This window comes from Oncorhynchus gorbuscha, linkage group LG01, assembly GCF_021184085.1.
Source record: "Oncorhynchus gorbuscha isolate QuinsamMale2020 ecotype Even-year linkage group LG01, OgorEven_v1.0, whole genome shotgun sequence".
In the NCBI taxonomy this organism is placed as follows: Eukaryota; Metazoa; Chordata; class Actinopteri; order Salmoniformes; family Salmonidae; genus Oncorhynchus; species Oncorhynchus gorbuscha.
In genome coordinates this window covers 59,901,001-59,924,368 of record NC_060173.1, presented here as the reverse complement: position 1 = coordinate 59,924,368, position 23,368 = coordinate 59,901,001, and the positions used below count along the sequence as shown (strand labels likewise).

The 23,368-nt window shown below is 40.6% G+C and overlaps 2 protein-coding genes across 7 annotated transcripts in view; both read right to left on the bottom strand.

Moving 5' to 3' along the window:
• Window positions 1–6,754, bottom strand: part of ptdss2 (phosphatidylserine synthase 2) — a 36,107-nt gene extending 29,353 nt beyond the window's left edge. Inside the window, exons 1-2 of one of the 2 annotated variants that reach the window (XM_046357784.1) lie at window positions 6,624–6,754; window positions 4,521–4,866 (exon numbers count right to left, since the gene is read on the bottom strand). In XM_046357784.1, coding sequence (XP_046213740.1) covers window positions 4,521–4,762 — 242 coding nt within the window. In that variant the 5' untranslated portion in view covers window positions 4,763–4,866; window positions 6,624–6,754. The other variant, XM_046357793.1, reaches the window with a different exon arrangement.
• Window positions 6,755–11,648: 4,894 nt separating this feature from the next.
• LOC124012689 lies at window positions 11,649–15,199 on the bottom strand. Of its 5 annotated transcripts, none has more exons than XR_006834760.1 (9): window positions 14,830–15,199; window positions 13,889–13,959; window positions 13,625–13,801; window positions 13,473–13,534; window positions 13,293–13,390; window positions 13,172–13,213; window positions 12,815–12,850; window positions 12,162–12,716; window positions 11,649–11,881 (listed from the first exon to the last, which is right to left on the bottom strand). XR_006834760.1 is itself a non-coding variant. In XM_046326691.1 (8 exons), exons 1-8 carry the CDS (start codon window positions 14,985–14,987, stop codon window positions 12,560–12,562), a joined length of 801 nt encoding a protein of 266 aa, XP_046182647.1. In that variant the 5' UTR covers window positions 14,988–15,199; the 3' UTR covers window positions 12,100–12,559. The 5 variants fall into 5 exon arrangements, 1 of the variants encoding a protein (XP_046182647.1); XR_006834775.1 differs by having other exon boundaries at window positions 11,649–11,852; XR_006834762.1 differs by lacking the exon at window positions 11,649–11,881 and adding an exon at window positions 11,888–12,092.
• Between the last annotated feature and the right edge of the window lie 8,169 nt (window positions 15,200–23,368).

Genomic DNA, 23,368 nt, shown 5'->3' with positions numbered 1-23,368 from the left:
CAAAAAGTATATACAGTGAGGTGAGGTAAGATAAGAGAGTTTAGGCAATAAATAGGCCATGGTGGCGAAGTAATTACAATATAGTAATTAAAACACTGGAATGGTAGATGTGCAGAAGATGAATGTGCAAGTAGAGATACTGGGGTGCAAATGAGCAAGAAATGAATAAATACAGTATGGGGATGAGGTAGGTAGACAGATGGCCTGTTTACAGATGGGCTATGTACAGGTGCAGTGATATGTGAGCTGCTCTACAGCTGGTGATTAAAGCTAGTGAGGGAGATGTGAGTCTCCAGCTTCAGAGACTTTTGCAGTTCGTTCCAGTCATGGGCAGCAGAGAACTGGAAGGAAAGACGACCAAAGGAGGAATTGGCTTTGGGGGTGACCAGTGAGATATACCTGCTGGCGCGCGTGCTACGAGTGGGTGCTGCTATGGTGACCAGTGAGCTGAGATAAGGCAGGGCTTTACCTAGCAGAGACTTGTAGATCACCTGTAGCCAGTGGGTTTGGCGACGAGTATGAAGCAAGGGCCAACCAACAAGAGCATACAGGTCGCAATGGTGACAAAACGGATGGCACTGTGATAGACTGCATCCAGTTTGTTGTTGAGTAGAGCGTTGGAGGCCATTTTATAAATGACATCACCGAAGTCGAGGATCGGTAGGATGGTCAGTTTTACGAAGTTATGTTTGGCAGCATGAGTGAAGGATGCTTTGTTGCGATATAGGATGCCAATTCTAGATTTAATTTGGGATTGGAGATGATTAATGTGAGTCTGTAGGGAGAGCTTACAGTCTAGCCAGACACCTGGATATTTGTAGTTGTCCACGTATTCTAAGTCAGAGCTGACCAGAGTGGTGATGCTGGACGGGCGAGCAGCGATCGGTTGAATACCATGCATTTAGTTTCACTTGCGTTTAAGCGCAATTGGAGACCACGGAAGGAGAGTTGTATGGCATTGAAGCTCGTCTGGAGGTTAGTTAACACAATGTCCAAAGAAGGGCCAGAAGTATACAGAATGGTGTCATCTGCATAAAGGTGGATCAGAGAATCACCAGCAGCAAGAGCAACATTGATGTATACAGAGAAGAGAGTCGGCCCGAGAATTGAACCCTGTGGCACCCCCATAGAGACTGCCAGAGGTCCGTACAACAGGCCCTCTGATTTGACACACTGAACTCTGTCTGAGAAGTAGTTGGTGAACCAGGCGAGGCAGTCATTTGAGAAACCAAGGCTGTTGAGTCTGCCAATAAGAATGTGGTGATTGACAGAGTCGAAAGCCTTGGCCAGGTCAATGAATAGGGCTGCACAGTAATGTCTCTTATCGATGGCGGTTATGATGTCGTTTAGGACCTTGAGCGTGGCTGAGGTGCATCCATGACCAGCTCTGAAACCAGATTGCATAGCGGAGAAGGTACGGTGTGATTCGAAATGGTCGATAATCTGTTAACTTTGCTTTCAAAGAGCTTAGAAAGACAGGGTAGGATAGATATAAGTCTGTAGCAGTTTGGGTCTAGAGTGTCATCCCCCTTGAAGAGCGGGATGACCGCGGCAGCTTTCCAAACTTTGTGAATCACAGACGATATGAAAGAGAGGTTGAACAGGCTATTAATAGGGGTTGCAACAATTTCGGAACCAAGCACTGCTTCTTAACAAGAACCCGGAAGCCTTAGGGGTGAGGAGAGGGACGGAAGCTATACTGTTACACTGGCAATTCTATAGTGCCTATAAGAACATCCAATAGTCAAAGGTATGTGAAATACAAATGGTAGAGAAATAGTCCTATAAATACTATATTAACTACAACCTAAAACCTCTTACCTTGGAATATTGAAGTTATGTTAAAAGGAACCACCAACTTTCATATGTTCTCATGTTCTGAGCAAGGAACTCAAACGTTAGCTTTTTTACATGGCACATATTGCACTTTTACTTCTCCAACACTGTTTTTGCATTATTTAAACCAAATTGAACATGTTTCATTATTTACGAGGCTAAATAGATTTTTATTGATGCATTATATTAAGTTAAAATAATTGTTCATTCAATATTGTTGTAATTGTCATTATTACAAATAAATAGAAAATCGGCCGATTAAAATCGTTATCGGCTTTTTTTTGGTCTCCCAATAAATCGGTATCGGCGTTGAAAAAAAGCATAATCGGTCGACCTCTAGTCTCTAGAGACTTTTCAACTGTCATATGTAGGAGGTGGAACAACATGGTTGGTTAAGGCATATTGAGCCAGGCTAGAGGCTCTACACTGAAATAAGAGGGGCACCATGAAGACCAAGGAGCTCTCCAAACAGGTCAGGGACAAAGTTGTGGAGAAGTACAGATCAAGGTTGGGTTATAAAAAATAAAAAAATGTAAACATCAGAAACTTTGAACATCCCACAGAGCACCATTATATCCATTATTTAAAAAAAATTGAAAGAATATGGCACCACAACAAACCTGCCAAGTGAGGGCTGCCCACCAAAACTCAGACCAGGCAAAGAGAGTATTCAGAGGCAACAAAAGAGCCCAAAGATAATCCTGAAGGAGCTGCAAAGCACCACAGCGGAGATTTCTTGTTTATTTCACAATAAAAAAAATATATTTTGCATCTTCAAAGTGGTAGGCATGTTGAGTAAATGAATTGATACAAACCCACAAAAAAATACATTTTAATTACAGGTTGTAAGGCAACAAAATAGGAAAAATCACAAGGGGGTGACTATTTTCGCAAGCCGCTGTATATACAATTGTACACCTTAGTTGTCTGTTGAAATTGCCGGTCCAGCTGTGGAGTAATTTGACAGAAAGTGTCTGGTTAAGTCTTCCAGATATACCAACGGTGGTTCACAGGCTCGGTTCGTTAGAGGAAATTGCCTGCCACAATGCATAGTGCCAACTGTAAAGTTAGGTGGTAGAGGAATAATGGTCTGGGGCTGTTTCATGGGTCGGGCTAGGCTTCGTAGTTAAGAGTGAAGGGAAATGTTAACGCATACAATAACATTCTAGACGATTCTGTGCTTCCAATTCAATATTGGAGTGGCCATCACAAAGTCCTGACCTCAATCCAATAGAACATTTGTGGGCATAACTGAAAAAGTGTGTGTGAGCAAGGAGACTTACAAACCTGACTCAGTTACACCAGCTCTGTCAGGAGGAATGGGCCAAAATTCACCCAACTTATTGTGGGAAGATTGTGGAAGGCTACCTGAAATGTTTGACCCAAGTTAAACAATTTAAAGGCAATTCTACCAAATACTAATGAAGTGTGTTCCGACTGGGAATGTGATGAAATAAATAAATCACTATCATTCTGACATTTCACATTAAAATAAGTGGTGATCCTAACTGACCTAAAATAGGGAATTTTTACTAGGATTAAATATCAGGAAGTGTGAAAAACTGAGTTTAAACGTATTTGGCTAAGGTGTATGTAAACTGTTATAAAAATGTATTATTCCCATGCATATCAGAGATATACAAAACACACCAGCTTTTTCCATGACAGACTGACTAGGTGAAAGCCATCATCCCTTATTGGCGTCAATTGTTAAATCAACTTCAAAATCAGTGTATAAGAAAATAATGTTATTTTCACTTTGTCATTATGGGATATTGTGTGCAGATGGGTGTGAGAAAAAAAAATGTCATAAATTTTGAATTCAGGCTGTAACAACCAAATGTGGAATAAGTCAAGGGATACAAATACTCTGAATACACACTTATCATTTGACTCTTATCTATCCTGATGCCTCGTCACTTTACACTGCCTTCATGTACAAATCTACCCCAAATACCGCATACCCCTGCACATTGATCTGGTACTGGTACTCCCTGTATATAGCTCCAGCGTGTGCATTTTATTCCTTGTGTTACCATTTTCTTTTATTATAATTTATTTTACTCTCCGTCGTTGGGAAGGGCTCATAAGTAAGCATTTCACAGTTAAGTCTACACCCGTTTTATTTGGCGCATGTGACAAATATCATTTTATTTTAGATTTGATCCAAATCACATCTGAAAGAGCTGTTCATTTGTCTCTCTGATTTGCATACTGCTACTAATACTTTGAGCTCCAGACAACAATTATCTGGAGATATCTAAAACCTTCTGAAGATGGTAATTCCAGACTGCAGGAACAATAGTTAGAGAGGAGAGCCTCATTCTGGTCCATACTCACTTTTGCAGTGTTAAAAAAAGCTCTACTTTTTTTATTGAACTCACATTTCACAATTGGAGATAATGGTAGGTAACTTTTTAGGTATGTCACTTTCAGTTTAACAGAGACAAAAGATCTGTCTCACCAAAAATACTCAATGTCCATCACAAATACACGGGGGCATGAAAAACCTGTCTGAGCTTGTATTCCAGTGGCATGTGACAAATTTACAATTAACCTTGAATTCATAGCCCACATAAAAGGCAGAGCTGTCACCTTCTAAAGTCAAGTCATGTCAATAGCCAACAATGACAGCCTTCAGTTTGGGAGAATAAAATGACCTGCCATTGATCAGCAGCACTCACCAGAAAAAGGTGTTGGTTCCATCGTCGAATACTTCAGACTCAGTGTTTCGTCTAGAAAGGTTGTCTCGGGAGACTTGTTTTGCAGATTTGTGTTTGGTTGGAGTCGCCGGGGTCAATGCGTGGTGGGGAGAACCGGACACTGAAGGGTCAGATGAGCCATTATTGACCTTCTCCTCTGCAGCATTGGCAGGTTTGCCAGTGACAAGAGCCACGCCGCTCCTCTTCGATTCGGGCTTGGTCATTGTGTTCTGAATCCCTAGGTTGAGTAGATAGCTATATCCTGAGAATATCTTCTTTTATTTCATTGTGTGTCATCCAAAACAGCCCCACCCAAGTCTGTCAGCATCTGAAGCGGGTTGAGATAGCAAAACACACCGTTAATTGAAAAGCACATGTGAAGTTCATGGGAGCATGTTAAAGCTGGTGTCAAATGAAAGTTAGGAGTCTATATTTGAGAAATTACAGCATATAACTATTTCAAAGATTTTCCATCCTAAAAGTTAGGAATAAGCAAAGATTTTGATTTTTGGACCGAGTTTGGGAAACCCTACCATAGATTTCCATTCAAGTCTATTGTATTTGCTAGTATGATAGCAGATACCATAGACTTCGAGTCATTGCGCAAACGCTAGTTAGGATTGGCATGAAGTTCCTTCATGCTGTACGTAGAGACATTAAAAATGGTATCCGCGAGTTAGATAAAGAGGCCTCGTTGCCTAAATATCCCTTTAAATAGGTACTAGAAATACATCAAAACATAACAATGCTTTAGACCCCTGCCAATTAACAACAATTCTATATTTAGTTATTGAGAAATCATTTGCCTTGTACATTTAAGAAATATTGCCCTGGACCTTAAAGGAATAATTTGGGGTTTTGGCAATGAGGCTCTTTATCTACTTCCCCAGAGTCAGAACTCATGGATACCATGTTATTGATCTGCGTGCAGTTTGAAGGAAGATCCTAACTAGCACAATTGCTGACTAGGGATAGCGCAATGACTGAAAGACTATATACCCATAGACTTCCATTCATTGCGCTAACGGTAGTTAGCATTGGATCATGAAACTACCTTCATACTGGACAAAGAGACAGAAAATGGTATCCACGAGTTCATCGGACTCGCGAGGAGTAGATGACTGGCCTTATTGACAAAATCCCGAAGTATCCGTTTAATTCTGTTACCAAAACCCCACATATCTTTAAGATATTTTCTCATTTCTCTCCCTCATGCAGGGATGATAATCTACCTTTACTTGTGTGAACTAAAACCTTCCAACTAGTTCGCGTTTTTACTGATAGCTATGTGGTTTATTAAGTGATAAAAACGTAAGATTGTTACCAAATGTAATTACTGCAATTGAATTGGCTACAAAGGGAAATCATTGTCACAAATACAGATATAAATTGAACCAGTTACGAAATTAACCTTGGGCTTTCCCATCCGAGCTTTTTTCTCTAATTGACCTTGTAAATGCCCGGCCCAGGCAGTTCATGCCAACACGACTAGCAAACTTGACACAATGTATACATTTATATCAACGCGTTGACTTGCTACAAATGTTCCCGTGTCTCAACGATTATGCTATAATAACGTAGTTGTAGTGATACATTTTTTTTAACATCCCGCTAGCTAGCTAGCCATTTTCCACCCACCGCAAATCTAAGAAATGTATCACTTATTCCAACTGTTCATACTCCGCAAATGTTATGTCATTGCGAATAAGATAGCTAAATACACCAGTTCAACGTCAGACTGTGCTCAAATGGATAGTTACATAAATGATAGTCATTACACAATTTGCAAACCACTGATGATAGCCTATAAAAGCCAGTCCCAGTGTCCACAGCTCTCCAGGTTAGCTACTGTAGCTAACGTTAGATACTTCAACCTGGACACATGGGCATTCCGTCTAGAGTGATGAATCGCGAACAACAACAAAAAAAATCAAATGTGAGCGTCGTCAAAGTCGCATACAATTGGCTTGTAAACGACGGGTTGATCACATAAGGCGACTCTCCTCTTAGGTTGTGCTACATAAATACTTGTCTCTCCGCGCAACGTCCAGTTTGTGGAAAAGCTACTGTTGCCACCGAACTTACCTGTATAACGTTGCCTCGAAAATAATTTCAGGAGATGCGAACGAACATTTTGTGGTGGCCGCTTTTGTCGTCACTTCCTTCTGGATCAGCATACACATAATCCAATTGCGTCACCAAATGTGTCGTTTTCGTCATTTATTTTACTCAAAAATAACTGTGCCACTCACTGCACTGTGTCAAATATTTTTTTAATAATATTTATAGTGAATAAGAATATCTATATTATAGACATAGATCTATATATATATTAATTTTCTAATCTGTATAAGTAAAGACTATAAAATATATATTATATAGCTCATAGCTTCACCAATACTCTTCTTATGTGATTCATAATGTAACGACCCTTTCAGGTTCCCCCATGGTTTCTCTTTTGAACATTTGAAGAGTGTTCAGATGTATTCTGTAGAAAAGACAGGTTCCAATTAATGCAGAATAGGTCTGTCTTTATTTATTGTGAATACAATTAAGGGCAGGCAACAATACAACTGAATAGCCAAGAATTATTTGAATTTAACGCAAATGTTCTTGATTCCCCTTTAGCCTATAGGCTAAAACAGATTAAGCGCCTCAAAATCAGTCTGTCTTCTTTTATACTTAGTCACTCCACTATGGTCAGAGCATGTCTTGGGCTAAAGTGTTAAAAACTTTTCTCATTGTGATAGATCTTGTCACGGTTGATCTTTGACTGAATGTGTAGATAGCACAAGGTTATCATAGCGAGCATCTGTTCACTAGACCGAATATGGAATATCCTACAGAAATCCTGGCGAAAATCTTCAAAAAGTGTCACACCATCTATATCTTCCTTTTGTGTGGGTTCAAACAACCACTGATGAGCTGGAGACTTAACACAAAGGTCATTTACCCACTGCACAGTCCAACTGGCTGACCCAACCACTAACACTATTGGCTCTTCTCTTGGTTTTATTTGATAATAGCCTGATAGATGGTCAATCTATAATGTAGCCTATCTTTATATCCATACCGTTTTGCAATATCACATGAATTCAAAAGTTTTTTTTTTTTTTGCCTTGCCTTGCCTTGCGGTCCCAGACTAAATTAATGAGGTAATAATATGAGGTCTCCAAAGCCTACGTAAAACAAACCAAATAGAAATAGAAGAACTGAGCAAATATGACCTTTGGCAGAGGGCCATTGTGAGGGGATTTCTTCAGTGCAACACAGAAAGCAAACTTTCCCAACACAATTATGTCCACACTGTTCCTTTGAGTTAATGTATAACTGGAGTTAATCTCCTGCTCTTCTCGTGTAGCCATAATGTGAAACGGCTAGCTAGTCAGTGGTGGTGCGCGCTAAATAGCGTTTCAATCGGTGACATCACTTGCTCTGAGACCTTGAAGTAGTGGTTCCCCTTGCTCTGCAAGGGCCTTGGCTTTCGTGGAACGATGGGTAACAATGCTTCATGGGTGACTGTTGTTGATGTGTGCAGAGGGTCCCTGGGTCACGCCCGGGTATGGGCGAGGGGACGGTCTAAAATTATACTCTTACATTGATGCTGTTGACCCGGATCACTGGTTGCTGCGGGAAAAGGAGGAGGTCAAAAGGGGGGTGAGTGCAACGGATGTGAAACGGCTAGCTAGTCAGCGGTGGTGCGCGCTAAATAGCGTTTCAATCGGTGACGTCACTTGCTCTGAGACCTTGAAGTAGTAGTTCCCCTTGCTCTGCAAGTGCCGTGACTTTTGTGGAGCGATGGGTAACGATGCTTCGTGGGTGACTGTTGTTGATGTGTGCAGAGGGTCCGTGGTTCGTGCGAGGGGATGGTCTAAAGTTATACTGTTACAGATGGGTCAGCTGTTTGTTCACCTGCAGCTGCCTACAATTGCTAATAACCCATCCACAACCACCGGACTATGTGTGATCAAGTGAAAATCTGAGGCTCACACACGACCCGCTAATATAGAAAAAATGCTATAGGCTACAGTCAGAAACGGCGGAACGTTTTTTTGACTGGAGGTGCAAGATTTAAAAAATCTGATTTAGATATGTTTCAGCCTATAAATTCCAACATTTTGGTATATTATTCGTTCGTCAACTTGTCTATAGTTCAGCCTGGTCTCGTATAACGCAAACGTCTAGCAACTCAAATGTTGCATGCTCAAATCTTGGACAACTTTCAAAATTGAGCTTATGACTAATAAAAAACTTTGCAACTAATTACTACTTTTTTTTGCTACTTTTCAACTACTTAGCATATAAGCTAACCCTTCCCCTAACCTTAACCATTTAACCTAAATCCTAACCTTAACCTTAACCCAGGGCTTGCAAACTATTACAGACTACAAAGGGAAGCACAGCCGAGAGCTGCCCAGTGACACGAGCCGCCCAGATGAGCTAAATTACTTCTACGCTCGCTTCGAGGCAAGTAACACTGAAACATGCATGAGAGCATGAGCTGTTCCGGATGACTGTATAATCACGCTCTCTGCAGCCGATGTGAGTAAGACCTTTAAACAGGTCAACATTCATAAGGCTGTAGGGCCCGACAGATTACCAGGATATGTACTCCAAGCATGAGCTGACTAACTGGAAAGTGTCTTCACTGACATTTTCAACCTCTCCATGTCCGTGTCTGTAATACCAACATGTTTCAAGCAGACCACCATCATCCCACAAGACTCCTGAATATCTAATCGAATGGCTACCCAGACTATTTGCATTGCCCCCCCCCAACAATGACGTACAAAATTAGAAAAAATAATCCAGAAAATCACATTGTAGGATTTTTTATGAATTTATTTGCAAATTGTGGTGGAAAATAAGTATTTGGTCAAAAACTAAAGTTTATCTCAATACTTTGTTATATACCCTTTGTTGGCAATGACAGAGGTCAAACGTTTTCTGTAAGTCTTCACAAGGTTTTCACACACTGTTGCTGGTATTTTGGCCCATTCCTCCATGCAGATCTCCTCTAGAGCAGTGATGTTTTGGGCCTGTTGCTGGGCAACACGGACTTTCAACTCCCTCCAAAGATTTTCTATGGGGTTGAGATCTGGAGACTGGCTAGGCCACTCCAGGACCTTGAAATGCTTCTTACGAATGCCACTCCTTCGTTGCCCGGGCGGTGTGTTTGGGATCATTGTCATGCTGAAAGACCCAGCCACGTTTCATCTTCAATGCCCTTGCTGATGGAAGGAGGTTTTCATTCAAAATCTCACGATACATGGCCCCATTCATTCTTTCCTTTACACGGATCAGTCGTCCTGGTCCCTTTGCAGAAAAACAGCCCCAAAGCATGATTTTTCCACCCCCATGCTTCACAGTAGGTATGGTGTTCTTTGGATGCAACTCAGCATTCTTTGTCCTCCAAACATGATGAGCTGAGTTTTTACCAAAAAGTTATATTTTGGTTTCATCTGACCATATGACATTCTCCCAATCTTCTTCTGGATCATCCAAATGCTCTCTAGCAAACTTCAGATGGGCCTGGACATGTACTGGCTTAAGCAGGGGGACACGTCTGGCACTGCAGGATTTGAGTCCCTGGCGGCGTAGTGTGTTAAAATAATATGTGTACAAATAATACAAGATGCTTTGAGACCCGGGGCCTGTTGCACAAAACTAGGATAAGGGATTAAGCCAGGATATCTTGGTGATCCTGGCTCAATTGATCCGTAATCCGGTTGCACTAAAGATGGATAGGGGGCAGGAGGATATGTTATGGTATAAATTACCATGGAGATTTATTCTGTGGAGCTAGCCTGCTCCAGACCAGGCTAAATTCCAGGATCTATTTAATCTCATCCCTAATGTCAGTCAGCAGTCACCACAAATGGAAACCAATAGTTATTTCACTGCTCACTATACATTGTTATCACATATAACTAGACCCACTGTCATTATTTAAACGTTTGTGATCATTAATTTCAATGATTTTGGATAAAAAATGATTTTTAGATGTTGCTATCATTAGATAATTTACAGTTTCCCATAGACTATATATAAAATGATAGAATATTAGGGCCACAGAGGGAAAAAAAAGGCAAGTCATAATATTGTAACCAGTTGTTTTAAAGGAGGACAGTTGTTAAAATGACAGATGTGGGGCATTTCGTGAAATTGTACTTCAGTATGGTTTCATAAACAAAGACATGCTGATGTGCCAGAATATTAAGTATCACATTGTCATAAGTATCAAAACTGTAAAAACAATATGTAGCTTTTCTGCAGAAAGAACCAGCCTCATAAATTTATGACTTTATCCTTTTTCTTCAGTGTGGCCCTTAGTACTCTGTCATATAAACAAATACACATTCCATATGAATATAAAAACACAATGTGTAACATTATGTTCCTTTATTGAATAAGGACAAAACAAAGCAGGTAAACCATCAGCTCCTTTCGAAACTGAAGTCACGGTGACTCTACAAGATGGAAAGCACAGAATCCAAGCATATTATACAAAATGATACATACACATTCAAAGGTCTGTATATAACACACCCTGCATGTCTGCACACTAAAATAAATGCAGGACAAATCCATACACATCAACTGAACAGACAAATGAATGGATGCAGTAGCCTCCCTGCAGCCTTGTATTACACACAGTATACCGCACAAACATCATAAGAGGCCAAATTCGTAAAAAACGAACCCAAAAAAAACCAAATTCCTCTGCCACCGCAGGACATATTTAACCAAAATTGAAAGCACACATACTAACTAAAATAATTCAACACATATTGGTCCCTCAGCAGCCGACCACTGTCGTCATCAGGGAAGATTGCCGGATTGTCCCAGTCCATGGCTGGTGGCACTCTGGGGGCCCTCTCCTTCCTCAGGCAGGCCACATTGTGGAGGACAGCACAAGCCACAGTAATATCACATGCCCTAACAGGGCTGACCCTTAATTTGTGAAGGCAGTGAAAGCGTGCCTTCAGGAGGCCAAAGGTCATTTCAACTCTGGCCCTGGTCCTGGCATGGGCATGGTTGTAGGCCTGCTGTGCTTCCTGGGGGTCTGTGAAAGGTGTCAGGAGAAAAGGCTGGCAGCCATACCCCTGTCTCCCAGCAACACACCAGAGAATTCACCTGTCAACACAAAATCTCATCATTACTACCTCATAAACACAGTGATATTCTTGACACAGCCATGATGGTTATAAATAGGGGTTGTGTGGCTTACCTTGTGATAGGCACTGATAGATTTCAGAGGCCCGAAAGATTCTGGAGTCATGGACTGAGCCAGGCCATTTTGCCACAACATTGCTGATCACATAGTCAGCATTGCAGACCATCTGAAATCATAAGATGAGGAATATTACACCAATCAATGCACATCACTGGCAATGCAGAGTGTTCGTCAATGGACAATATCAAAAAGTTATGTTCACCTGAACATTAATGCTGTGAAAGGATTTCCTATTCACAAAATCGGCCTCATGGGCACCTGAGGGGCTTTTATCCTTATGTGTGTGCAGTCCACTGCACCAATGACATTGGGGAAACCTGTCACACAAAGTAATGAGTATCCTACTATGTGTTAACAGTTGTCCTGTAATTTGTAGATCCTCTTACCTGCAATCCTATAGAACTCCTCTTTGATGTCACAGAGTCTTCTGTGGCCAGGGAAGGAGATGAAGACATCTGCTAATGCTTTGATAGCCAGACACACACTCCTTATTGTGCGGCAAATTGTGGCCTTGTTCAGCTGTTCTGCATCCCCCACTGAGTACAGGAAGGCTCCACTAGCAAAAAAGCGCAAGGCCACACAAACCATTTGCTCCACACTCAGTGCATGGCTCCGTGCAGTGCGGTGCTTAATCCTGGGACCCAGTAGTCTGCATAGATACCTGATGCTATCTGCAGAAAACCTGTATCTTTCATATAGATGGTCATCAGGGAAGGCCAGTGGGTCCAACCGGTCCCTGAAGACCCTTTCTCGCCTGAAGGCTCTCCTCAGCACAAGTGCTTCTTCATCCACCACATCTCGCACGAATGGGCATGCCATTGTCAGAGCAGAAAGGAACACACAATTTTGGGCCTTCATATAGGCTAGTGGCCACACCTGGTGCTGGGGGGGTGGGCAAAAGAGGGCGATGCCTTATAACGATGACTTGGTTGTACTGATTGCTGGGAAAATAAAAAAAAACTTAGAAAGATGCCACCGTCCTGTGTGCTCACAATAAGAGCTCATATGTCATGGCTCACTTGACTTTACGAGAATATACCTAATTTTTATTTTGAGCTGTGTCATCTTCTTGGAGCTGGGGGAGGAAATACAAATAATGATTAATACATTTGTGTTACAGTTAGCATACAGTGTACATTGAAGGCATATCTCACTTCCCTCTCAAGTTTTTTTATTTCAAGGTCCAGTTTCCTAATTGTCCTCTTTTTTATTTTGGACTCCAGTGCAAGATTTTCCATCTTTTTCTTCTTGTACTGAATGTCTATGTCTGCCAGTTCTATTTGGCGCCCGAGGTGGTTGCCATACAACTTTCTGATAGCTTGTGAGCTCTGTGAACACAATACAATTAGCGCAGCTGGAATTTGGCAGGATGTGGTGTCCTTTTATTAATACGCACTATGTTGCCAGGCTGGTTTTCCCACTGTATAGCATCTGGATCCTGTAAAAGAAATTAGATTTTTTTATTTTGATGAGGACTCCTCACCATTGTAGAGTAAATAGTACTTTCACAGTCTTACCATGATACCTCATGCCTTCTGGAATCCAGAGAGATGGTCTCCTCCTCATCATCATCGTCTCCATCATGTGCTGTTGCTGCTGCACTGGGGCCTTCACCCTATCACATTTAATCGGATTCATATTGAAGCTAGTAGACAAGACATGCCAGGCCTACAGTATGCCTTTGATGGAGTACTCACTGGATCAGCATCGTCTGGTGCTTGTGCTGGTGGCTCTAACAGGAACATAGTGCTGCCAGACACTGCAAGGCAATAGGTAAACCAAAGTCAGACAGTCCAAATTGATTCAATATGAATGTGGTTGTATCCCATGTAGAGATGGAAGGACATACCTTGAATGAAGCGGGTGGCATCTTGGGAGGAACCTATGCTCGTCTCTTTCCCCCCAGTGATCCCCTCTAAGACGGGCCTGCCTTTATTTAGCTCCAAGGCCATGTCCTCTGCTGGGGTAAGGTCAGCCTTTGGTGACCCACCACCCGTGCCTTGTCTGTGGGTATTCTTTTTCACTGCTAAAACAGTACAGACAATGTGTGAGCAGGCACCTTCTGGGTACAATATATGCTTGTGCTTTGTTAAATATTAGTCAGGGACCATACCATTCTGCAGAATGTTCTTGTATTTGATTTTGACCTGCTGCCATGTCCGTTTTGGCCCGTTCATGTTTAATCTACACACACACACATTTAATGGAGTCACACTGCAAAAAATTACTTGGTATTTTTGTCTTGTTTTCAGTAAAAATATCAACAAAAAAATATTTTAAATAAAGATGTATTTTCTTGATTTGCTAAATGACCTAGCAAAATAAGTATAGTTTAGACAAAAAATATAAACTTTAAGTAAATGTGTGCTTAAAACAAGCAAATAAAAAATCTGTCAATATAATAAAAATTCTCTTGAAATAAGTTTACTTTTTCCATAAACACTTAATTTTAGAAAAGTTCTCGTTTCACTGGCAGATTTTTTTGCTTATTTTCCTAGGTAATTTTGCTCAAGAAAATATTCAAGATGTTTTTTAGATATTTTTTTTTTACTGAAAACAAGACAAAAATACTAAGTAAGAAAGACATTTTTGCAGTGCAGTGAGCAACCGACCTTGGGTCCTTTGAAAGGCGCTATATAAATTAAAGTGATTATTATTATAGCTCATCTATTTATTCAATTAAATGTTATTTATATAGCACTTTTCACAATTGTTTCATTCTGTCAAAGCAGCTTTACATTAATGAAAGCAGGAGAAACACAAAAAAACGGTGGACAACATAAGAAGCAGAGTACAACGGCTAAGATTAAACCGTACTGAGCGTAGTAACGTTAAATAATAATGTAAGGCTTTAATAATAATTTATCATAGCTTTATACAGTGTGATGGACTTACTTTACACAATTTCACTCATATCTGCAGTGCATTTCAATTAAAAATTTAACCGTTTCATAATTACAGTACAACTGCGTTTTTGGAGATGTGAATTAAATATTTGAATTGTAATTGTGATGTTTCAGCGGAGCGGTGAGTGTGTAATTGTGCACTACTTACGCATTCAGGCGGTCTGCAATACTTTGCCACGCTTTTTCTCTTTGCTTTATCACTGTGGCGGTGTTGCCTTTCTTCTTAATTATATATTTTACCTCCTCGTATGCCTCCATGAGGATTTGTGCTTCCGACGGGGAAAAGTACGCGGCTCTAGTTGCCATGGTAAATCAGTTAATCTGTGATCTGTGGCGGGGTCTATTTGAGTGAGCCGTGAGCGCGCACCTATCCAGGATTGGTTTCACCTGGCTTAATGAATCCGTGTCTGCTCATCCTGGCTTGGTCTTTGTGCAACCAATTAATCCTGGACGCACATGTTTTGGCTTCATTGAGCTCAGCTGAGTCATTTATCCCGGATGTCTTAATTCTACTTTTGTGCAACAGGCCCCAGGTCGTATAATTATATACATGCAGCTTCTCTTCTGTCATTTTCTGTTGCCCTAGAAGACTAAATGAACCCTTTCTCACCAGAATAATGTCATAAATACTGTAGATAGAATGAATGCTTTAATCCAGTTGACAGCAGTAAAGTTTACATATCATCTCTGCTTCTTTCATGGCGCAAAGACGTTTAGGGATGGGGGACAAAATGCAAAAACTCAGGAAAGTTCTCTGTGTAAAATGTCAAATGACATCAGCTTGACCGGTTGTAAGGAAATAGAAAGCTTTGAAAACGACGCAACATGTTTCTTAAAAGATTTCAGTTTGGCTTGGGTGCATATTTTGTGATTGAAATACTATCAGCTTTTATAATGCTAATACAGATATCACCTATACAGATGGTAGGCCTGTCGAACTGAGCATTTGCATTCTCTCAAGATGCTGAAGGAAATCTGATTTCTTCACTGTAGCCTAAATTTGGTGTATCACTTAATGTTAAGGCTATGTGAGAAGTTATAGACTTTCATTCAATGTCCAGATTTCAGTTCCCATTTAACCCATCTGAACAGTTGGCTACAGTGCCCTTGAAGTGCCATAGGCCTTATTTGAAGTCCCATCTTGTGACTGTAGAATTTGTAGGCTACAGCACCTTACAATCGTCACACATAACATAGGCACTGCAGTCATCCTCATTAACCACTTCACCAAATCTTTCTCAAACATTAAGTTACTTTTCTGACCCTCCCTTCTCTTTATTTTCAACTCTCCATTTCGCAGCTTTTTCAGTTATCGTCTCTGTGGATCAACCTGTTTAACCAAAAGCATTTGACGATTGGCATGTAGGCTATTTGGCATGCCTACAGTTAGGCCCTAAAGATTAGGTTTATGCACTAATGTCAGAAAGCCTAAAATAATGAAAGAAAAACCTCAATGTAGCCTTTATATAAAAATTGCACAAGAACTTTAGAAACACTTAAAATAAGGGCTGTGTTTCACATAGGCTTACCCCAGTGTGACGTTTTGATAACCATGGGTATTATGACTCATACTGTGGTACTCTATTACAGTTGAGGTGTTTTAATAATGCTGAAGATTCACAGGGCAGTGTATGTAGTACAAGGGCTAGGGCACTTTAGGGCGGCAGGTAGCCTAGCAGTTAGGGCATTGGGCCAGCAATTGAAAGGTTTCTGGTTTAAATATCTGAGCCGACAAGGTGAAACCTCAGTCAATGTGCCCTTGAACAAGGCACTTACCCTAATTTGCTCCAGGGGCGCTGTGCATGGATGACCCTGTAAAACAACACATTTCATTGCACTATCTGGTGTTGCCTACATTATGTGACAATGAAAACATCTTATTTACTTTAAGGCTTACATCAACCCCTAAAGGGTCTATCAGAGTACTGTATGGGTACACACAGCAGTGTTCTAGAATATTGTACCGTTGCCATTCATACTTTTTGAATTCTCAGTGCAGCTCCAGCAAATTCTCCAACTGTCAACATATTCAAATGTATAGAGGCCGCGTACTGGAGATTTGTTGGTTAGAAATTGTGGGGAGGTGCGTGTTTGGGCCATTCCCATTGGATGTTGGTCTCAGAGCTGCGTAGCTATGTCACAATCAGTGGTGTGTTCTCATGGATGCCAAGGGAAGCAAGGCTTCCACCAAGAATTGACCAAAAATATTTGATAAAATAACAGCCAATCAACGATGAGCTAAACTGAGTGATCTCAACTGTAAATAGTCCTGGCACACCAAAAAAAAGTGTCATTGAATAAAACTTTATTGTCCATCTAGGATGGCCATTTTTCTTTGGCATCACCTTCATTAAAACAATCACATACACATACATTCTCACATCATACACATTTAAACCAGTCAGTGCATCATGTTGCATACACAACAACAGAGGACATTAATACATTCACTCACAACAACCGCTGTCCCAACTGCACTAGATAGATAAATCCAGATACCAATATAATTTACTTTACTTTTTTAGTAGTCCAACAGCATAAGGAACAAATTAATGTTTGAACACATTCTTCTTGGCCATGGGCGTTCTGAAGCACCGGTCCGAAGAAAGCCTCTCGAACTGAGGGTGTAGAGCAGGGGTGTCAAACATACGGCCCGCGGGCCGGAACCAGCCCCCAAGGAGGTTCGATCAGGCCCGCAGGATAATTTGAAAGTGGAAAAAATGCATAAAAGACATGGAATTAATATTTTTAATTCGCTGCAATTCATGTATTATCCGCTAAGGGGCGCACTCTTTCCATCAGAGTAGAAGACAAGCCGCATCACTGAGACAGACTGAAAACAGCAGACGGTATCAATGCGCCATCTGCTGCTTGTTACGACGTTGTTAATACCTTGGTCTCTACCTCTCCGCTACACCTTCATTAGCCAAAATGTCGTTATCCAAACGGAGAAAAGTAGATAAGGAGTGTAGAATTTTCAAAGAAAAATGGACCACGTCCTATTTATTTACAGAGATGCACGGAAAACCTTTGTGCTTGGTGTGTTTGCAACAAGTTTCGGTATTGAAGGAATATAATATTCGACTCCACTACGAGACTCATCACAGCGAAAAATATGACGGCTTGCAAGGACAACTGAGAAGAGATAAGATTAACGAATTGCTGGCGGGTCTGAGGAAACAGCAGTCAACTTTCATCCAGAGCCGAGAAGTCAGTGAAGCAGCGGTAAAAGCCAGCTACCTAATTGCTAGCGAAATAGCATTAGCATCGAAGCCGTATTCCGACGGTGACTTTGTTAAACGATGCATGATGAAGGCGGCTGAACTTGTATGTCCCGAGAAGCGACAAGCTTTTGCCAATATTAGCCTGACGAGGAATACATGGTCGGAAAGAAAGCAGGTGTCGCGACAAAGTTCAAAGACAAAGTACAAGCCCTTAATGGAGGAGATCGTTTCTGGACATTTCACTGTATTTTGCACCAGGAGGCATTGTGTTGCAAGTCGCTGAAAATGGACCACGTCATGGAGGTGGTTGTTCGCACTGTAAATTTCATCCGGTCCAGAGGTCTGAACCATCGTCAGTTTGACAAACTTCTCAGCGACAGCAACATTACCCACAGCCTGCCATACCACACTGAAGTGAGATGGTTAAGCCGAGGCGCTGTGCTGAGGCATTTCTTTGATCTACGAGAGGAAATCGGACAGTTCATGGAGAAAAAGGAAAACCGGTGTTGGAATTACAATCTCAGGAATGGCTACGGGACCTTGCATTCTTGGTTGATATTACTGAACACTTGAACAATCTGAACAAAATGTTGCAAGGCTGCAAAAAGTTGTCACACAGTTTTCTGACAACATACATGCATTTAAGTTGAAGCTGACTTTGTGGGAGATGCAACTGGCAAATGGCAACCCTGCTCATTTCCCCTGTCTGAGAGATGTGTGTGTGACCAGACCTGATGCGGACATGAAACGGTACAAAGACAAAATTGCAGGACTACTGCGGGAGTTTGAGAAACGTTTTCAGGTATTTGGTGAACTTGAGACAGAATTTTCAGTTTTTCGCTCACCTTTCACAGTTAAAGCTTCTGATCTGCCGGTCGAAATTCAGCTAGAGATAATTGATTTGCAGTGTGATGCAGATTTGAAGGGCAAATTTGCCTCTGTAGGTCTGGACAGATTTTATCAGTATCTACTACCAGGGTACCCCAAATTAACAGCCCTGGCTGCTAAAATTTTGTGCATGTTTGGGACAACCTACCTTTGTGACCAAATTTTCTCAGTGATGAATATCAATAAAACAAAAATGCGTTCAAGGCTCACAAACAAGCACTTAAATGACATTCTGAAAGTGACAGCTAGTCAGGACATGACACCTGGTGTTGATGCACTTGTACAGGCCAAAAGATGCCAAGTTTCAGGTACAAATACAAGTCCAGACTAGACTAACACCTTTAAAATGCTGCCTTAGATACTGTTTGCATTGAAAGAATACAGCTCTGTGAAGATGAATCCTTACTGTGGTGATTTAAAAAATGTGCACTTTAATGTTAGTCAGCAGCTTCAAAACAAAAGTTGTGTGATGGAATTCTACTGTTCATACAACTCCATAAATTTTCAGTATGTATTGTATGTGTATGTATGTTTCATGTATGAAGTTTACAGATTTACAGGACAGGCAACACTTTCTTCATTACACATTTAAAATCACTCTCCTTAGTTTGTAAGGTGTACGCAGGGATTACATTTAGATTTTATATGCGTATGTGTAAGTGGTTTAAAAATTCCTTTCTTTAAAAGTCTCATTTAATCTTAAAGTGCATTACTATATTTTTCAGTACCAATTAAAGTTTTGTGCCTTTGTACAATCGGTGGGATCAGTTGCAATGCATATTTGTGAATGATAAAAGTCAATTGCACATTTGTCTAAGGAAATATGAGGTGTTTCATGAAATGTTTTGTAAAAGGATAGTTCATTAAATTTCAATATTTTCCTAATGTTCTTGTGCTTCTTTACACCAAAACAAAGGAAAGACATGATATTTTGGTTATTTATAGCAGAGTATGGTATAATTTTAATGGTCCGGCCCACTTGACATCTCCCTAGGCCGTATGTGGCCCACGATGCGAAATGAGTTTGACACCCCTGGTGTAGAGGGTGGGAGGGTTCGCAAACGACAGCCAGTGCCTTCTTTTTGGTTGCCTTGTGGAACAGAAGTCATAGGAAGCCAGTTTGGATTTAACTTCACACCACATCAAAAACAGATCGCCATTTACAGAAAATCTTTGAATTTTTGCATCTTGTTGTGCTTCGGTGGCTAGCTAGCTAGCTAAAATCATTACATTTCTAAATTAGCCATGGATGGAGATAGGGATTTGGACTTGTGGTTTTACTTAATCCTCCATACTGGCCAACGATTACAACGACTATTCTGATCCAACCATAAATTCATACATTGTGCCCCTGGCCTGAGAGGATGGAAGTAAAATATGCAGCTACTATAGATGTAGTAGGCTAATGTTAACTAGCTGGACTGGCACATTGTTGCCTATGAAAATAAGTTAAGCTAGCGAGCAAGTATTTTAGCCAGGTAGCCTAGGACAACAAAAACTAAAAGCATGTACTGTATGACAGAGTCATAGACCGTTTTGGCAACATGAAAGTCATTGGCGTTTCTCTAAAAGTAGGGTGAATCAAAATGTTTTTTTTTCTACTTGCACACACACACAAATCACAACCATGGACAAGCCATATCAGATTTCGCTTATGTTGATTGGACAACATTTTTTTCCTGTATCTTTTAGTTGTCACTTTATTACTCTAAGCAATATGTGATTTGATTATTTTGACATTTTAATTTGAAATGGTGCTGGAATAGTGGAGGCAGCTCCTGTTTTCTTTGCAAATTGTGATAAATCTCCGGTGTTCTAAATCAATAGTTGTTTAGTAGTCCGAAAATGTTGGAAACATTAACTTGCTTAACCATGCTGTAGGTCATGTAACTGTTTCTTACAGGCAAAATGCTTTGTGGACTTCACTGGACAGATGTTGCTCTCCGGTTTTGTGATGAGACAAAGGTGTGGTTGAATTTATTCTGCCACTGTGTCTTCTTAGGCCTATCACGGTAGCAATGGGATGGTGGACTATTCTGTCTCCGTGTCTACGGACTATGATTTAAGCTTAATCCTTTTCCTAACCTAAGTCTCATAACCTGCCACTTTAATTAACCTAACCTGCTGTATAAATGATCCTAACCTGGTACGAAAAAGTCCCTTCTGATTGTAGCTGTACTCCCACTCATCCAGGTGAGTTGGGTTGCCTAGCAACTGGAGTAAACAAACAGGCAGTACTCATGCCTTTGCCACATGCACAACCAGACTTGAAGTTATCTAGCCAAGTTGATTTCAACACGTTTGTTCTTGTTTTTTTGACCTTTTTAATCAGGGAGTCATACTGAGACCAAGGTCTCTTTTACAGATGAGCCCTGATTTACTTAAATTACAGAAAATACACACATCAATATAAATACAAAATACAAGCAGAGAGAAAAACACGGTCATAAAAAACAAACATATTCATCACTCAGGTCCTCAATCATCTTTCTGAATTGCCCTAGAGGCACCGGAACATGACATTTAAGAACACGTTCAAGATAGTTCCACAAATAAGGTGCAAGAAAACTAAAAGCTGATTTACCTCACTCAGTAGAGGACAAAGGAATTTCCAGAGGTCACCATCCCTGGGACCGGGTGTGGTAACTCATGTCTAAAGTTAAGTAAAGATATTAGGTACAGTGGGACTTTTTGTAAAATGGCTTTATAAATTAAAACATAGCAATGTATCAACCTATGTGACATCAATGAGGGCCAACCAACTTTCTGGTAGAGAATGCAGTGATGAGTACTACAATTGGCGCCAGTAATATTATTATAATATAGTGCAGTACACCATGATGAACTGCATCTAACGGCTTTAATGAAGTTGCAGCTGTGATCATGTCACCAAAGTCTAGGACTGATAGGAACGTCAACTAAATAAATCTGCTTTCTACTATTTGGCAAGAGGCAGGACCTATTTCTATAAAAGAAGCCCATTTTTATTCTCAGCTTCTTAATTAATTCCTCAATATGGTTTTAAAAGACAGCTTTTCATCTATCCAGATGCCCAGATATTTGTAAGCAGGGACATGATCAATGCGGACACCATCAGAGAGCCGCAGCAGAAATGGATCAACCATATGAGCCCCAGTGGATTTTTTTCCTTCACATCAATCTTAAGCAAGGCATCTAGCACATCACGGATAGTAAATTGTTGAAATGAAAACAGAGATTCACTAGACGTTGACAGTTTAACCGTAATTTATAACATTGATGATTCACTTTCTAGCACTTCAATATCCACACTCGCCCAATAATTACTTTTGGGAGCTACTTTCAGCAGACAGTGTGGCAATTCAGGTTGGGTTTTAGTATATGTGTACATCTTTACAAACCGGAGAACGTGCCGAGTTAAGCGTCTATTGTAGTCCAAAACGTGTAATATGTACTCAGCGGTGTTCTAGAATATTGGACCTTTGGCGAAATGACAACATTCAAATGAATAGAGGGCATGTACCGGGAGCAGTGTTGGTTGGGAATTTAATCGAACACCGTTTGGGTCTTTGCGTATGGAACGCCGTTTGGGTTTTTGCATATGGAACGCCATTTGGGTCTTTGCTTGTCCAAAAAGATACACATCAAATAACATAATTTGACGGTCAAATAACACCATTTTAATTACAGAATGTTGTGTGTGCCGAATTTGCAAACACAAACCAAGCGCCACCAGGTAGCCTAGTGGTTAGAGCTTTGGGCAAGTAACTGAAAGGTTGCTATATCAAATCCCCGAGCTGACAATGTAAAAATGTGTTGTTCTGCCCCTGAGCAAGAAACTTAACCCACTGTTCCCTGCGTGCTGAAGACGTGGATGTTGATTAAGGCAACCACGCACCTCTCTGATTCAGAGGTTGGGTTAAATGCAAAATATATATTTCAGTTGAAGGTACTCAGTTGTACATCTGACTAGGTATCCCCCTTTCATGTTATTGTCAAAGCTGTACAGAACTGCATTGGTAATAAGGCATTATTGTTTGACCAAATGAGAACACGTCTATGCGAGCATTTGAAATTAGACCAAGATCAAAAATGTTTGCAAATATCTTTGATACAGATGTTATTACCAACTTCTGTGGTAGCTAGCTAGCTTTAGCGTGGTACCTAGCTAGCACCAATGCAACCAGCCTGAAAAAAAATTACCAGTAGAAACTGCAGTCATTTTCAATATTCTTAGCAATGGTTTAGGAATCCTTGTGAGTAAGTATTAGCTAGGTAGCAACTTGTTGTTCTCTGTAATATTCATGTGTAAACATACTGAATTGTAATTGGATGCATTTTACCACCATATCATACTGTGCTATGATTGGTTAAGACCACCCAAATGGTTAGGTCATGGGTAGTTTGATCCTGGTTGGCGATACATGAACATGTCAGTTATAGCTAGCTAATAAAGAGCTACGTTAAGAAATATCCTGTAGTACTGCATTGTATTATTTTGTACAAAGTGTGCAAAACAAGATTGTTTTGAAATATTAAAATGACAAGCTAGCCAGCTACTTAACCCTGTTGCCCAAAACTATTGCTATAAACTTC

Coding starts and splice junctions, on each gene's coding strand:
- LOC124012689 (XM_046326691.1), bottom strand. CDS start 14,987: ATGGCAACTAGAGCCGCGTACTTTTCCCCGTCGGAAGCACAAATCCTC. Junction 13,535..13,624: donor TGCCACCCGCTTCATTCAAG/GTATGTCCTTCC, acceptor ATTGCCTTGCAG/TGTCTGGCAGCACTATGTTC. Junction 12,851..13,171: donor AAAACCAGCCTGGCAACATA/GTGCGTATTAAT, acceptor TTCCTCCCCCAG/CTCCAAGAAGATGACACAGC.